Here is a 17,961-nt window from a genome sequence, read left to right as displayed (position 1 = left end):
AATTTTGATAGTTAAAATGTATAACTAAGAAGCAATACAATATTCTCCATGCTGTTTGCTAATATCTATGTTTATTTCATTTTTTATTGTAGCCCAGATCCAGAGTTGCTTCTTGCATAAATATTTTGATCTGCAAAGTAGCTGCAAAATATTATAAAAATCAGAGAGCAATTTTGATCAAACTTTTTTTCCAATTGGTGTCATAAATACCTCTTACTGGGTAATATTGCTCTAATGTCTTCTTTTATCCACTTCATCTTAATAGTCTACTGTTAGTCTTTGACACCCTTAGGCTATGGGATTTTCACATTTCTTTTATATTTGTACTTATGTGCTTGTATGTGCAATTTTCACAAGAAGTAATACATTTTGTACAAGGCACTGTGTTGCTTGTTATAGAGATGGTACAAGGCTTCCCAAGTCACTGCAATGAAGAATTCAAAGGAGCCATATTAAGAAATGGCTGTATCTTTTATGGCTGGGACTTTATAGGCCATTGCTTCCTATAAATGAGGTTAAAAGGTATTAACTCTATTGCAAATCAATACATTACCAAGAAGCCTAACTGGGTGGAGAGGGAGAAAGAAGGGGAAGGCAAGATCTATGTAGCCCAGAAAAGTTTTAGCATTTTCTTAAATTTCCTAATTCCTTTTATTTTATCATTTTTAGTCATACAATTGTACTTCATGTCAGAAGGGACCTCTCAGAGTTCATCTAGTCTAGCCCCCAGCTCAAAACAGGCCTGAAAAGATCAGTTAGCTCAGGGCAGTGTCCAGCTGACACTGGACACTTGAACACTTCCAATGACAAATTGCACAACCTCTCTGAGCAACATCTTCCAGTATTTAATGACCCTCATGGTACAGATTTTTTTGCTAATGTCCAACTAGAATTTCCCATGTCACAACTTGAGTCCTTTGCCTCCCATCACGTCACTGTGCACCTCTGAGAACAGTCTGGCTCTCTCTATGCTGTATCCTCCCGTCAGGTTGTTGTTGAAAGCAAGCATAGGCTTTCCAAAGTAACAAAGCCAAATTTTTGTTTGTTTGTTTGTTTGTTTACAAGTTACTTTTCTCTAACTGGAAGAAAGTACTGAGCCATAATTAACCAAGAACCCATGAATTTCAGTTGTATGCTTTGTTTAATTTTATCACTCAACTATTTACACTCCAGAGCATGTAACATTTTGTCAACAAAAGGAATTGAGTCAATCTAAGAATTACTTAGGAAAAAATTAAGCTGTTTATGGTCATGATGTGTTCAGAAAAAAGGTATACATTTGGTCAAATTCATTAATTATTAGTTAAGTGTCATTCTTCTCAGCAATCTGCATGGTTTTTACATGTCTCTGAAGTGTGGTCTATGGTCCTTTAGATGTATATGGCAGTAAAAACATAAAGCCATAATAAATGTAATTAATTTAGACAAATGCAAATTTTATGGAAATGGGAGCTAATACTCATCTTCTGTAGCTTTAAAGTTCCGTTCTCTTACTGCTTATACAGTTGCTTCAATGTGTGTGTTTTAGTTTGATAGTTCTGTTATCATGATGTTTTAATACAGCTTTAATCTTCTTTCTTTCCTTAGGAAAAATTCAGAGAGATGGAAAAAAAACTGAATCTTGTAAACCAATTCTTAAAGTAGAGTACAAGACCTGTAAAAACAGGTATGTTTTTAATTCTGTAATTAACTCAATGTTACATTCCTGAATTAAAGTCCTTTTAGAATCTCTCCCTCTTTCTTTTTGCAAAGCTATTTATTATTCTTTAAAGGTACTAAACCTATAATGTAAACTTGTATATACTATGTAAACTTATAATTACTATGTTGTTTTTTTTAATACAGTGAACCATTTGTGGTATTTTCTGGTGGATTGTCATATGATAAGGCTTGCCGAAGACCAAGTTTAACAATCATGCATGGAAAAGCAATTACAGTTCTTGAAATGGATCACCCTATAGTTGATTTTTTAACTCTTTGTGAAACCCCATATCCAAATGGTGAGTTTATTAAGCCAAACACAGTTATGGAAAACATAAATGAAGTGATCTTCTCTCATACCTTAATTCCATTCCAAGGACTTCCATTCTCACAGTTGTATCCATCTCAGGAAAACTACATCACTGAAAGTAACTGGAACTTGTTTGCATTCTCAATATAGGAAGCAAGTAAGGACTGGACAATAAAGCATGCATAAATCTCCACATGGGCTAGTGTGAGGAAATATTGCTATTAATCAAACATACGTGCTTATATTTCTGACATTTTTCATGAGGCTGAAAATCTACAGATTGCTAAATTATTTAAGATTAAACTATCACTTATCTGCAAAAAAAGCTCTTACGCTTCAGCCTGAATTGAAATGTTAAAAGTGTTTTGCTGCATATTGTGGGGCTGCCATATTCTGACGTACATTCACAGAACACTCCAGAAAGTAAATAAGAAAAGCTGTAAGTCAAAAAGAAACTAAGTTTAACATTTTAAGCCCTCAGGCAGAAAAGTAAAATAAATCCTATACATGTAGCTAAATCAAATATATATTAAAAACACTTAGTAAAGATAAGGTGTGTATTTGTTTCAATGTCATGCAAAAATTTAATTTTCAGTAATCAAAGTTAGTTTGGGCCTTCATTTAACAGTGTCAAATACAGTGACACTTCCCAGTACTAAGATTTTGTAGCCCCTTCCCCTGCTCACACACTAATATTTAAAAATTTTGGTTTAAGCTGTGTTATTTATAGCCTTGTATAAAAACAGGCCACAAATAAGGTGCATTTGTAGCTGGCCTGAAAGAAAGGTAAATCAGTTTCTGTCAATTTACTCAGCCTTTTGGCATCAGCCATCTGAAGAGTGTACTCTGAGCTTGCACATGCTGGAATGGTTGTCTGCTGTTGAAGAGAGAGTCGTAATTTCACATTTGTATTTTTTAAAATAACTTTTATCCTATGTAAATTAACACACCCTATGCATCAAGGGAAGCATTTATTTGTCACTTTAGTTGTTTATTTTTGATAAACAAAAAAAACATTAAATAAAAAACCAAACAATATAATCTCCTAAAGAGTGTATGGGAGGAAGGAGCGTGTCAGTATCTGAATTGACACAGCAGACTCACAGGATTCCTTTGGAATATTCCTTTGGAATCGCTTTGGAAATGAGGGCATTGTGTATCACCAAGTGGACTGGGTCAGCTGTTCACAATCTGGTTTTGAAGAACAGTTCTACACAGTAGAAGTATTACTACTGGACAGGAAAAATACATTTTCTGTATAATAACTGGATTCAGCAATGCAGTGGTACACACAACTTATTCACATTCTATTTCTTTACTTTCAATATACCATCATCCTGGCATGCTATAACATGCCAATTCTATTTGTACTATGTATGTTGATCAGCAGTACTGCCCAAAAGTCATTTCTCAGTTCCCATCTGGCCCTAGTTTGCAGATATGTCTAGTTTGTGGATATGTCAAGGATCTGTATCTCAAAACTTTTGTTTAATCTACTGTGAACGTTTGCAGACCATAAAGATGACTTGTTTGTTTAAAATGACTAATAGGAGAACTCCATGTCTCTTATACTTGATTCCTCGCTTACAGAATTTCAAGAACCCTATGCTGTAGTTGTGCTTTTGGAAAAAGATCTCATTGTTGTTGACCTGACACAAAGCAAGTAAGTATAAAGTCTTATATGAAGTTATTTGTATATCTTAGCTGTTCAGCAAATGATGATAAAAATCCAAATGTTATCATGCAATGTCATTTTACTATCCAAAATAATTTACTTTTGGTAATAATTCACTCTATATGTTTACCTCAACCTTGAGAGCTAACATCAGCTAATCAACAGAAACTTATGATAATATTTGTTCTTAAGTTTGGGAATAAATCTAAATCTGCGGTCCCTTCAGCATAGCCTTCAAACATTCACTCAAAATCAAAGTTAAGTAATATTTGGTCACATGCTGAATTATGACCTGAACATGTGTTTTGGAAACCAGATTCAACTGCTACTTATATGCATGCCTAACTTCAGTAGACTCCACAGGGACTAACACTTAAGTATTTACTTAAGTATCTTAGTAAATAATGGCATTGATTTGTAGTGGATCTATGGGATTATTTCATGATCCAGTTGCTGGTTTAAATGACAAATAGTTCTTTCATATCCGAATCAATGTTCATATCAAAGAGGAATTATACATCATGTAATGCAGAATCCAATTCTTATTTATTTTTTTCTGCCTCCAACACTACCAGTAATGTACAGGCACATTCACACTGGTATAACTAGGAACAGGTTTTGCCCTTAATATCTTGAAACATTTTAAGTGAATCATATTCTGATTTTACTTACTTTCAAGAATAATTCAAATCATCTCAGCAATATGAAATGGATGTAAGTGAAATCAGAACCAAATTTCCTACAGTTTTTAATTGTGAATAACATTGTGTAATATGCCAGAAGTGAGGCTTTCCTTCTTATTAGACTGCCCAAACTGATGGAAGTGAGAAATAAACTGAGATCTACTTCATCCGCTACTGCAATTGTTCATTGTAGAATCAGTAGTCTACCAACCCAATAAGCTAAGCTGCTCAATATAAAATCCACAGTTGTATAAGTAGTTCTTGGGTCATAGTATATATAATATCCATGAACCTGAAGCTTCTAGAAAATGTGTCACTTCTGTATAAATAAGATTTTGAGATGTTGGGAAAAATCAGTTCCTAATCCTCATTTACATGAGTAGTCCTATTAGCCTTAGGAACTATTCACATGAATGGGTATTTATGTTACAAGAGGATTCTTGTCACAGCAGTGGAATTTTTATATCTTTATTTCAGTAACTACACATTATTATTGACATTAAAAACAATACGTATGTTTGAATAAATAAGGGAAAATGTACTTTATGAGTAATGATTTTACTTAGATTCTGTTGTACACTTTAATATAAGAATATGTTTTCTTCTATGGCTCAGTGTGTCACAGTGCTTCTAATAAATTGTCTTCCTTAACTAGTTTTCCGATCTTTGAAAATCCATATCCTATTGACATTCATGAGTCACCTGTTACCTGCACAGAATATTTTGCGGACTGTCCTCCAGATTTGATTCCTGTACTATATTCTGTAGGAGCAAAACATAAAAAGCAAGGATACAGCAATAAGGTAAACAAAACCAATATTTTTTTTAAACAAAGAAAGTAAATGTACAACCTATGTTTTTGTAACATCTTACCAAATTATTTTCATTTTACTTCTTTAATAATCACTTTCAAGTTGGTCCAATCAGCAGCTTAGCAGCATGCTTATGGCCTGGTATTTGTCCTTCAGAAACACCATCACTTAAGCACAACCATTAATGACCATTATATAGGACTTAATCATTTGGCTGCTGGAGTTATGCCAGATCAGACTGAGTTAAAGGAAAGCCATCAGTGTACAATTCAAATTTGTATGGGTAAGTTATCTCTTTCAAAGAAAAAAGTGAAAACATTATAACTGAAAGAAGTTAGCAGAAGAGCTTCAGTGAAAGTTGAGGGTTGACAGCATGTCTGTGAGATTTTTATTAAATAGGGATCTTAATAACTATTTTCCTGAGCTACCAAAGTCTTAACATAATGCTTTTAGAAATAGGACAAGCTGCAGAAATAAAAAGAGGAAATGCAATTATTTTATAAATTTCAAGCATTAATCTGGTTTATGTTTTGACTAGAACTAATCCATCATAATAAATAAATTAGAAAAAATATTGGGTAAACAAATCAGACATCATCAGTTTTCATATTAACAGAAGTATTCTCCACTAGTAAACAAAAGGCAGAGAAGAGATGGTGATTTCATATGTCCTGCAAAAATTGCATTCCCTTATCTCACATCTTGTGTCATCATGCTCAGATTATTTGTTTCTGGGCCAACTTCATCAGTAGTCTTCATCCTCAAAGTAGATTCTCAATCTATTTAGTGTCCTATAGAAACTCCAAGAGTCAAGCAATCTGAAAAGAGTAGCAGAACTCTTTGTTACTTCTTCCTGTAGTTCCTATTTTGGATTGTTGAGTGTTAGCTGTGCAGAAACATTTTTAAAACATAGAACTTTAATTGATAAAATAAAAATGTTATTAAGTTTCAAAAGCCTTAATTGATAATATAAAAATGTTAATAAGCTTTAAAAGCCTTGAATGCTACACATTTTTGTTCCTTTTATGAGTTGTATTGCTTTTTGGAGGCAAAAAAAGCAATGAGTTTAAAAAATAACCAAGCAAGATTCATCAGAATTAGTTGTGATCTCTGTACTCTTATTGTTTGTTTAGGAGTGGCCTATCAGTGGTGGAGCATGGAACCTTGGAGCTCAAACATATCCCGAAATCATTATTACAGGGTGAGAATGAAACTGAGGATTGGTAGTTTTAAAATGTTAGTGTCTACAGCTTTTGATTGTGGGTTAGCTATAGATAAGAGTTGACCCTTCACAGAGTATGCATATCCTAGCCTCTTAATTTGAGGTACGTGGTTTTTTCCCTTGTGCAGTCACCACGGAAATTTCCATTTGCTGTAGAAAACAGAACTTTGTACTCGGGGATGAACTACCATTAAGAATTACCATTTGAGGCCCCAGTGTAGGAGAGCAAGTCTATATACTTGTGAAGGTGGGGTCTTTGGAAAGGAGAATCCATTGCAAGATAATATTTTGGCCTCGAAGGGCATAGAGAATAGCTTTAGAAAGGGGAGCAGCTGTTCTTCTACAGCTATTGTCTTTTGGCCTTCTGGGGACTTTGTATCTGGGGACAGTTTGGGAATTCATTTTAATACCCCATTAGCATTAGTGAGGGTGTGGTACACTGGGATGAATTTCACCTTTTGAGTGGAGAGACAACCCCATAGCAAAAAGGCATAGAAAGGCTCAGTTTGCAGTAGAAGCCCCATGAGCAATGCCTGATGGATTTTCAAGGGGCCATGCTGTAAAACAGAAGCTATTTAGATATGATGCTCTCTGTGTTTCCCTCTGGTCTCAGCCATGCTGATGATAGCAATATATTTGATAAATTGTTATTATCAATGATACTTAACACGTGTTTTTAAAAATAAGATTATGAGGTGTGCAATAGTACCAATAAGGTGATGAAGGGATTATTCTCATTTTAAACAGAAATGTCTCCTTTTTCCAGCTTTACTTCAGGGATCATTTTATGTTAATAAAAAGAACACAGCTGTAAGGTATTAAGCAAAATGAAGTTACCCTCTGTCTTTTCAAAGTCTTTTCAAATACATGGCATTTTCAGAGTGCATAGGCTTGATGCTGACCCACTGCAAAGCCAAAAGTGCTGTAACTTAAACTTATCATTAGTATGGGAATTAATTTCTTGCTGTTGAGATCTTAAAATTCATTGGGGGCTTAGTTCTATGTAGGAAATGCATGAAATAGTATTTTATTAACCTAATCAAACTAATAACAAAATATTTTCTTAGAGTTAATATATATATCCTTATCTATTGTCAGTAAGGTATGGAGAGTTACTACATGAGCAAAATACAGTTTTTCTGCTATCACTCACTGAAAGTAGAAGATATTTTAGAATTGCATCTTGTTTTAACACATTTAATGTTTATATTTTTTTTTAAGCCATGCAGATGGATCAGTAAAGTTTTGGGATGCTTCTGCCAGTAAGTTTCTAAAGTTCACTTTTATATAATGCTGACAAATCACACACACACATATATAGAAAACATGATATTTAACAGTATGGGTAGTAATACCTGGGATGATATAATTAGGAATAATGAGGTGAAATTAATCAAATTTTTATTAAATTAGAAAAAAAAACCACTGCTAATGAGATACAGACTTTCACTCTTTTCTCTCTAAGGTAAGAGGAATAAAAACTCCAGATAAAACATATGAAAACCTGTGAAGGATGAAGTGTTGGTAAAAAATCCCTAGGGCATAATCTTGTGTATATAAAAGAGTGGGCTCAATTAGATCTAATATTCAGTTGCAGCTGTCGTGTCTCTTCTATTCTGAGTACAATATAGTCCTTTTTACAGCTAAGCAAAAATAAAATATTAAAATACAATAATACATCTTAATACATGTCTAATCTGGCAAGGGTGGAGAAGACCTAAATCTTTTCTTGTCCAGTCTCAAGTTCCAGGAAATAATTGGGAAGCATTTCCATTCATTCCAGCAGGAAAAAGCTTCAGAAAATACTTGTTCCATACATTCTAGCTATAACTACACATATCAAAAACCAGCATTTTCCCTTACAGAAAATACATATGGTACTTATTAGTAAAAGATATTTATTAAAAATATACATACATTTTGGTTGAAAGCTAAAATATTCTGGTTCAAATAATGTGACTGTGCTTCACCAAAGTTGCAGTAGAGTTGCCTTGTATTCTGTCTCTTCTGTGGTACAGGGATGTCTGGGTAGAATGTCTCTTTTATGAGGTATCAGTCTCTTAAAGAAAAGAGAGTGTGAAATAAACTTCTGTATGAAATGTTAAGCATAGAGAGATCTAATTTGACCCTAATAACCAGTCTGTAATGGTCGCCAAGAACACAGAGTATGAGATGCTTAAACTACCTGCTACTTCTACGTTGTGCCACAGAATTGTAATGATTAAAACTGCTACCATTTCCAGCCAAATATGGGGAATGTTTACAAGATTTTAATGTCAGCTAAACCTGATGACTTTGTCAGGTAGTTCTCTTTTTGCCTAATACCAAATATTTTCACGCATCAGAATGGACAAGAAAATAGGGATTTCCAGAGCCTCATTTCACAAAAGAATTTTACATAGGTATGTCAACTGAACATGACTAGGAGCTGGTTATTTATTATATAATTTGCCTATTTGGAAATGGAGGAAAAACAGATACATGCTGCTTAGAGTTTACATCTTCCAGCATTTTCAAGTTATGGTGAACACCAAAAAGAAAAAAATTCTAATGAGATCAACAGGAGTTTATCTGCAAAGACAGAAGTTTGAGAGTGCTTTAATATGAACAAAAATAGGATAATTACTTTTATTTAGAGAAGGAATGTGAGGCATTAGGCCCTGCCTTGTGCACTGTGGAGCTCGTGAAAGGTCTAGAGCACAAATCTTATGAGGAACGGCTGAGGGTACTGGGCTTGTTTAGCCTGGAGAAAAGGAGGCTCGGGGGAGGCCTTCTCGCTCTCTACAACTACCTGAAAGGAGGTTGTAGTGAGGTAGGTGTCTGTCTCTTCTGCCAAGTAACAAGCAATAGGACAAGAGGAAATGGCCTCAAGTTGTGCCAGGGAAGTTTAGATTAGATCTTAGGAAAAATTTCTTCACTGAAAGGGTTGTCAAGCATTGGAACAGGTTGCCCAGGGAAGTGGTTGAGTCACCATCCCTGGGGGTATTTAAAAGATGTGTAGATGTGGTGCTTAAGGACATGGTTTAGTGGTGGACTCGGCAGTGGTAGGTTAACAGTTGGACTTGATGATCTTAAAGGTCTTTTCCAACCTAAATGATTCTATATTTCGTTACAAACTTACACTCTTGACAAGAATGCGCAAACACAGGCATTAAAATTAGGGTGAAACAATACAGACTTGTTGCAAGACCCCAAAACATTTAGCGTATACACTGCACAGGAATCAGTATGCTAGTCATTTCTTCTGTAATGCTGGCAGAAACGGGGAAAGGAAAAAACTTCTCACAGGGAATATAAACATAACCCACTAATCAGTATGTACATCCTGCGATAGAAATTTTTCTTAGAGATAAAAGCTTAGGTGATCATGAATATTCACAATGCCTTCAACAGTAATGGTACTTTCAGTGCATCTCTGATGTCCTGGTCTTAGTCCTGCTTTTCAGGGCATGTACTGCGTTACTGGTACCATACTTGGTACTTTTTATTTACAAGGTTTTAATTATTACAAAGTTCTATTATTTACAAGGTCTTAACTTTTTTAATAGAGTTCAAATTTCATTTGAGATTTCATAGCAAACATAATATCCTACTGGTGTTTGAAGGCACAAAATGCTTTGCTTTTAGACATATTTTAATTGTGTAATTTTGTATCTGAAAACACAGATTTGTGGGAGACAGGGAATTGCTAAGCCACTGAAGCAGTTTTCCAAATGTATCTTTGCTCAAAAGCCATTGCTGTTTCTTATTTGCCCTTGTGCAGATGGTACCTAGTAATTCACAGAAGCATAGAGAGTCTCGCCTTGTACTTGTGCCCTATGATTCTGTAATTCTTCCAATCCTAGTATGCATGGACCCATGATGTCTGATTTGAAGTGCCACTCTAGATTTGCCACTGGGACTAAGGGCATCCTGAGGCCTCTTCCATTGCCACAGAAGGCAGGAAGAATTATGTATTCAATACAGAAGCACTTGCTGTAATTTGTGAAAATTTGGTAGCATTTTATGTGCTAAACCTTTTAAAAATATAAGAAAGGTTATATGCTAAAACTCTTGGAATATATCTGCACTGCAAAATGAAAATGTAATTTTGCTGTGTTCATCATCTGGTTACATAACTAAAACACCATTCTTCCATCTTTTTGTTGCTCTTGTTACACAAGCTAGCTAGACTGATCTACCACAATTACACTAACATATGTAACAGCTTTGCCTTTATGTATATACACACCTTTATAGGTGATGGGTATGACTGACTTTTTCTGACCTTATGCAGTTATTAATGCCACTGATAAATTAATGTAAAAGTAGTAAAAAACAGGGAGGAATGTCAATAAAATAAAATGGAGTTAATTATAATCCCTCCTTTACCTCCAGAATTCACTGCAGTGGAGTTCTAGTCTTGTCAAAGGCTTCTGGATATTAAGGTTTTTTATACAGGTATACATACATATATACTTATTAGTCAAGAAATTCAAAACATTTTAGAACTCCTGTTCGTTCACAAAGTTTTTGTGTTGCCCAGGCCACCAGAATGCTTTCTAATGTTTTCTCCTGAAGTGCCATATAGTCTTTACATTCTAGCAAGACAATAACCTCAGACAAATGAAATCTTAGTTTCACATCTCATTAGGAAAATAGCAACATTATCAGAGCCTCTCTATAACAGAGTATAAGCCTAATTATGGACATAATGGTTAACGTACACCTTTGACATCCTGTCCCAGAAAGTACTAAGAAGTATTTCACAGACAAATACCCATTTTGGAAATATTAAATACATATCCTACCAGTACTGTGTACCAGAATAATATCTGTATTGTATAATACCCATCTTCTCCTCTTAGGCCTTCGTAAGATTCTTTGTTATGCCACAACTGAAAACAAAATGGGAACCAAGGAATTTTATAACTGATTTGCTTCATGTTAGTCAGTATTTTTTATATGTTTTAATGTATTCCAGTTACTCTACAGATGTTGTACAAATTAAAAACATCAAAGGTCTTTGAAAAACAGAAACTGGGAGAAGGAAAAACAACAGCTGAGATTGTGGAAGAAGATCCTTTTGCTGTGCAGATGATGTACTGGTGTCCTGAAAGCCGAATTTTCTGTGTGGCAGGAGTTTCTGCATATGTGGTTGTTTACAGGTTCAGCAAACATGAAGTAAATACTGAAATTGCAGTAAGTCCTTCAGAATTTTACTCTCTTATAAAAGAACATAATTTCTAAATCAAATTGCCTTGCCGTGTCTGTGCTTATATACTTGAATAAAATTAATATCAAGCTGTATAAATATAGGTTTAGGGACATTCCATTTTATAGGTTTAGGGACATTCCAGAGTGAAATCTTGATTCTACTTAAGTTAGTGACAAAAATCTAACTGAGTTTTTGGGAGCCAACTCTCCACTTTTTTGGTTTAATAGTAACATAAGGTACAGATTTCAGACATAGTTTGCTTTTAAGACTTTATGATAGGGTAAATCTCTGTTGTACTTACCTGCTCTAAAAATACTGGCTGCTGTATTTTTTTATCAGATAATGTACATTATGTACGTACATAATAATGCTCTCTTTAACTCAAGTATTTCATCTCTTTAATTTATGTTCATAGTACTTGTACCACAAGGGGACTGAAAATTATCACTGTCTTTAACAAAATAAAGAGTTGATTTTTTTTCTGGCTTATGCTGACTTTGTTTCCCTAAAAATGGACAATTTCATATATGAAATGCCAGATTATTTATGGCTAAGCACTTTATATTTTCCTAAGCTTTCTGTTGCTCTATCCTGTTCAAATACTCCTTCGGTCTTCATGTCCTAAGTAGTCACCTTATTTCAGGTAGAATCATGCAGTTCGTGTTCTTTTAACTGCACTGCAGTCACCTTGTACTTATTGTTGCACAGAAAGTCTGACTTTGGTTTAAACTTTGCATTTTTGCACAGGAGCCACAACCACTGCTAACAGTGTGGCTGAACAGCATTTATAATGTAAAAGATTCTTTCTTAAGTTTAAGAAATCTAACAGGGGACTACTCTTAAGGCAAAGCCAAACTAAACATGACTGCCTCTCCTTCAGGCTTGCCATTCTCTGGTGCTGGAGAACAGTTTGCAACTCCAGACACTCTCTTGCCAGAAAGTATTTCTTTCGTCTGCCAGCTCTCAACAAACCCCAGGGGCTGACCCAAAATTTCCCTTTCATTTTCCACCTTCTCCGATTACAGTTCTTTTCCTTTTCACACTATTTTAATGTACGTTAGAAAGTCTATAGTTCTAGCCTGGCAAAACATGTCATTTTTGGCCTGTAGCCATGTGCCATCTGGTAAGGAAATTCATTGCCTATAGCTGTTCTGTTGTTTTCCTCTCATTTTTTTTCTCCCAGAGGGAATTATTGAGCTAACTGAATGTATCCTTTCAGGAAAGTTTTGAAACTAATGAACAGTAATTTCACATTACTGACCAGGTCATGTATAATGCTGCTAAAATTACTACATTTCAGTATTCTTACTTTGTTCCATAGCAAATGCACCTTATCTTTTATTACCTATCATTTAATTTCTTTATTTTCATGTCTTTTACTTTTGTGGCTGAATTGCATCAGAACTGGTATTTTCTAAAGTGTTATAATATGTGCAATTAAACAGTTTATCAGATTTCATCTGTAATTAACAAGCATTTATATGAGGAATTGTTCTCTGAAGAGTTGCTTTAATATTATCTAATCTTAGTGGCATAGTCACTGAGTTCCCCTGAGTTTGGTGCATCCCTGCGATGGGCCTCATCTCTTGGTTTCCACATTTTTGCTGCAAGCATTCAAGTCTCCACTCTTAAATGGTGGGGGTTTTTTTTATAAAAAGTACGGAAGTCTTTGTTGGAATATGTACCTGACTTTAGGCTGCCTGGCTTTGTCTATACTGAGACTGAGCTGGTCAGTCTCAGGATTTCTTTCCTGCCTGAGGTGAGCCCAAGTTCTAGCACTTAGTGTCCTCCCTTCTCTAGCAGCCAGCCTGAACTCACCTTGAGTTCAGTCTACAAATCCCAGCATTTTAAGGACCCCATGTTGGTCTGACTGCCTGACGTCAGTCTTGTAATGTTATTGCTGTGGTAAATTGGAAGCATGGACGCTACTCAGAGGTTTCTCCATGTAGCAGGGAAGTCTGCTGCTGAATATGCCTTAAAGGCATAGGCTGTACCTGGGATTTCCTCAATAGAAGTATTATTTGCATCATTCCGTATCAGATTCTGGAGGCAAGTAGTATGCATGAGACAAATTCTGCTTCATATCCAACCTTGGAGTCATTGCCATGCAGTTATGTAAAAAGCATTTGCTGTTGTTGTTGTTGCTTTCTCATCTGAATCTACTCCATCCTCTCTCAAAGGGATGTCTAGGTCTCTATTAAACATGATCACTTGCTCAGTGATCAGTCTTTCCTCAGTGAAGCTCCTCTTCCAAGCTCTTGAGAGAAGCTATAGGAAAAAAGTTTACACTAGTTTGAATGCAGAAAGGAGAATCAATGAGCCTAGTGATGGGATGCTCCAAAAAGATCCTTACCGTGTGTCAAAATAAATTGGTAAACAGGTCTGTACCCCTTCCAAGGTCCAGTCAAAGCAGAGACCAAAATGTAAAAAAAATTGACAGTCATGTTATTAGCCTAAATTTTTCCTTCTCTCTGCAAATGGATGATAGCTAGAACTTAACAAAATGAATTTTAGTAGAAAAAGGAAGACACAAAGAAAAACATCCGAAGAAGAATGATGCAATTCTAACATGGCAAGCAGAAGAACATACTCTTCAACAGTTACTCCAGTCCTGCATGAAGATTAAACAGCATTATAAATTGTTTCGGTCAGCAGCAATTACTTCCAGGAGATTAGATTTTCCTCGACTCAATATTTCATTCATTAGTCTTTGAAGGCAAATGTTGTCTATAGGTTTCTTTAGCTCATTCAGGCAAAAAATATCCATGGATTTTGCAAGGAGAAAACAAAAGTGAAATTTTGAGAAAGGACCCTTTCTCTTCTGGTTGAGCAGAATCACTTCTTTCTGAAATCTTACGTGTTTTAAGACAATGGTTGAGAAATAGGAGAGCCTTCAGTACTGATCTTTATCTCCCAATTCTCATAAAACTTAGGTATTTTCTTAATCTCCATTCTGGTACAGATGATGTCTCAGTGAGAGATCACTAACTAAGATGGAGTTTGCAGTGTCTACATCTGCAATTGCTTCTCATCACTTCAAGGTACCAGCACTGAAATTACTATTCAGCTAGTTATCCCAAGACCTTATCTCTTTGAGGGCTGTACCTTGCTTTTTTTTATTTTCAAAATGGGGATCTCGTTGGACAATTTGTGAGTTAGAAAGAATTGCCCAATATTTACTGTGATTCCTTGAGATGATTACTTATATAGATTTGAGCTCCCTGTCCAGTTTCCCCTGTGTTTTGGAGTCCTTTAGTTAAGGTTTCCTGAATTAGTGGAAAGACTTGAAGGGTGGTTGGGCCTGGTTGGTCTCCTTTTCCCTATCCAGAGAGTGCAGAAGGAAAGCAAAAGGTAACTGGTTTGAACTTTGCTTTCTAGAATCCACCAAACTCATGTTCAGTCTAAGGAATACGGAACGCTCTGTGCTATTATCTCTGATTTCGTGACCCCCACCTATGGACAAATGAAGTTCGTTCATCAGTACTACCCACACTGTCAGGCTTCTACATACTGGCTAAAACCTGTCTTGTAGAGACTCTGTTGTACTAGCAATAAGGAGGCAGAGTTGATGATCATTCTTCTAATGAATTTGCTTAGGAAAAAGATAACAGACAATAGGCAGAAAATTTTCATGACATTTATCCTGAATGATGCCTTCTTATGGTGAAATATTATTTATTTGGGGGTGAGTGATTAACTTCTCTTTTCATAATGAATTCTGGAAAGTTGTATTCTTACCTTTCACTTACATTAAAAGGCTTGAATCAAAGTCAGCACTGGAAGAATATACCTATGTATTTCTCCATCAGCATAGGGTAGATGACTAGTTTCTATCTGATGTTGCTGTTAGGCTGTATAAATAACAAATTACAGTATTCTTTGCCTGCAAATGATAATGATAAATGTGGGGGGTTATTTTTAAAAAAAGACTTATTGATATTTATTTGAAAGTAACAGAACTTTCAGGAGCTTTCTGTATTAAATTATAACTTAGCTTTTTATTTATTTAAGTCATTAGAGGTACGACTTCAGTATGAAGTAGAAGATATCATTACTCCTGAACCGGAAATAATTCCTCCATTTCCAGATGCCTCCTCCCAGCTTCCTTCTTTAAAGAGCCTTTCAGGCAGTACCAACACTGTAGCATGTGAAGGAACGATGAAGGATAGTATCCCATGTCTTAGGTAAGTCTATGCTATTGTTCAAAGATTTATCTTTCTAAAAAGCATTCCTATCTATTGTATTAGAAGTCTGCCAACTATCAAGAAAAAGAGGTTAATCGTATGTATGTGACACAAAACAAGAAGAAACCAGAATATGGAACAAGCAAAAGAATTAAGGCAAAATAATTAACAAGGGATGTTAAAAGTCTAGAAGTAATCATGGAGAAGATAAACTGTCACAGTAAAGGTTTGACTGTAATTTTCCAGTATGATCTAGGAATCTCACACCCACAACTTTGAATGGAATACAAGCACTATGGAATAAATCAAGGAATTTCTGAGGAACTTTTTTTTTTTGAGTTCACAGACAGACTTCCATAAAGCAGACATGTACAAAGCTTTCCTTCCTTGATTAATTAGTATTACACTAAAATCTTTCTTTGTGAAAGAAGTATATGCATTTTATGGTGTGTAAGGGATGGAAACTGTTCATACTCATGAAACGATCTTTAAAATATGCAATTATGAAAGAGTTGCACTGTGTGGAAGTGTATATATGTTTAATCTTTAGAAAGAAGCAAAATGTTGTCTGCTAGAGTACTCATTGCCACTGTTTGGAGTAGATTAATATGTTCTTACTAATAAGGCAGATAAATTATGGGTTTGAATAGTTTCAAAACAGAATTCCATACAAAACTCCATAAACTGTAATTTTCCAGCAATTATAGCACACTGCTGATAACAATTGCTCTCATTTTAGTGATTTTGTTATTATTTCAGTCTAATTATTATTAAATATTTTAAATGCCTCAATTATTTCAAAAGCAGTTTAAATGAATATTGCCTGACTTTGCAGATGCTTTGGGCTGTTGACCTCCTGAAAATAGCATTAGCATTTAAAAGCAATACCCTGACATTGTTCTTGTAAAATTAACAGTATTTTTTGGCATCCTGTTCATTTGTCCACCTCATTCAGTCAGGGAGTTGAACCTCAGACCTCAATTTAATCATTAATGTAAACCATGAACATCAATAGAAGAGGCAGAGAGAAGTTATTAAAAAAAATCCCAATGTGAAATCTATTTATGACATTGAAATCAGCAAGAATGCAATCAATTATTTCAGTGGCTAAGATTTTCCCTTAAGGAATTCTTATTTGATTTGGTCTGGGGAGGAGAGGAATTGTTGATCTCGGAGGCAGAAAAGCTGTAATGAACCAGTAGAGGTTCTGCTGGTTATTTTTTAGAAGTTTGCTTAACTCCATATTATCTCATTGCCCATTAAACTGGGCAACTGATTTTTGTCCCATTTTACACAAAGTAAATGTAAACTTATTTTGACAGAGAAGTGCTTTTTCAAAGTCAAAGTAATTATACCACTAGAACTGCTGGCATACTCCCTCTTACATTTATATAAAACTATACTGTGTACACTCTCTTCCTTTTCAATAGGGAAAGGCGTATAAATGCCACACACTTTTCCCCCAAACCCTAACCAGTCCACATTCCTTGTCTGTCAAAAAACTTCTGTTCTAAGCAGAATTATGATGATAAAATGGAAGTAGTGCTGGAAATACAGAAAACCCAATAGAGACCTGGATGATGCTGTTGACTTTATATGCAAGTCATTCAGGTGGGCAGCAGTACAGAATCTAAGATACAGTGATAATAATGTAAAGCTGCAGCCACCTACACATGGAGGGTGAGTGCATAACTTGAACTTTATTGATAATCCACATAAGATTTTATATACAGACTAGCTTTTAATCTTGGCTTCATTATGTTTATTTTCATATCTGCTTCTCAGCCTCATTACAGCAAATGGGTGGCACTCCACACTACATAATTTTTGCTAGTCAGAAGTCAGAATGACTGAATGTGTTTGTGTCTGCGAATAGGTACTAGAAATAAAGTGATTGAAGGGGCTGAAGTAATGAAAACTTGCTGGTTTTCTGAAATCAAAAGTAAATGTTACAAAGAGAGGCAAGCAGCAGTATGGAATAAATATTATTCTCACTTATTTCAGAAGATTTTATCATGAAATATGCAGCTTAATAACATAAGAAACTAATGTATTTGTGATTATGCAGATAAATATTTTTGATGTAAACACTGTCATAAAAATGCTGTACCCAGAATCTAAGTCTTTGTTCCCAGACTTTTAGTATCATCCCAAAATTAGGTCAATCAGGGGTTTTG

General features: G+C 35.1%; 1 protein-coding gene across 2 annotated transcripts in view; it reads left to right on the top strand.

Annotated features, from left to right (window-relative positions):
* The window catches only part of STXBP5L (syntaxin binding protein 5L), a 209,973-nt gene that overhangs the window by 122,122 nt on the left and 69,890 nt on the right, over positions 1-17,961 (top strand). For both annotated transcript variants that reach the window (XM_075512032.1, XM_075512023.1), the window contains exons 9-16: positions 1,588-1,666; positions 1,846-2,000; positions 3,602-3,674; positions 5,025-5,172; positions 6,315-6,382; positions 7,625-7,665; positions 11,367-11,584; positions 15,612-15,784. In XM_075512032.1, coding sequence (XP_075368147.1) covers positions 1,588-1,666; positions 1,846-2,000; positions 3,602-3,674; positions 5,025-5,172; positions 6,315-6,382; positions 7,625-7,665; positions 11,367-11,584; positions 15,612-15,784 — 955 coding nt within the window. The remainder of the gene's footprint in view (positions 1-1,587; positions 1,667-1,845; positions 2,001-3,601; positions 3,675-5,024; positions 5,173-6,314; positions 6,383-7,624; positions 7,666-11,366; positions 11,585-15,611; positions 15,785-17,961) is intronic.

Source organism: Mycteria americana, chromosome 1 (genome assembly GCF_035582795.1).
Source record: "Mycteria americana isolate JAX WOST 10 ecotype Jacksonville Zoo and Gardens chromosome 1, USCA_MyAme_1.0, whole genome shotgun sequence".
In the NCBI taxonomy this organism is placed as follows: Eukaryota; Metazoa; Chordata; class Aves; order Ciconiiformes; family Ciconiidae; genus Mycteria; species Mycteria americana.
This window is presented reverse-complemented; position numbering and strand designations above follow the sequence as displayed.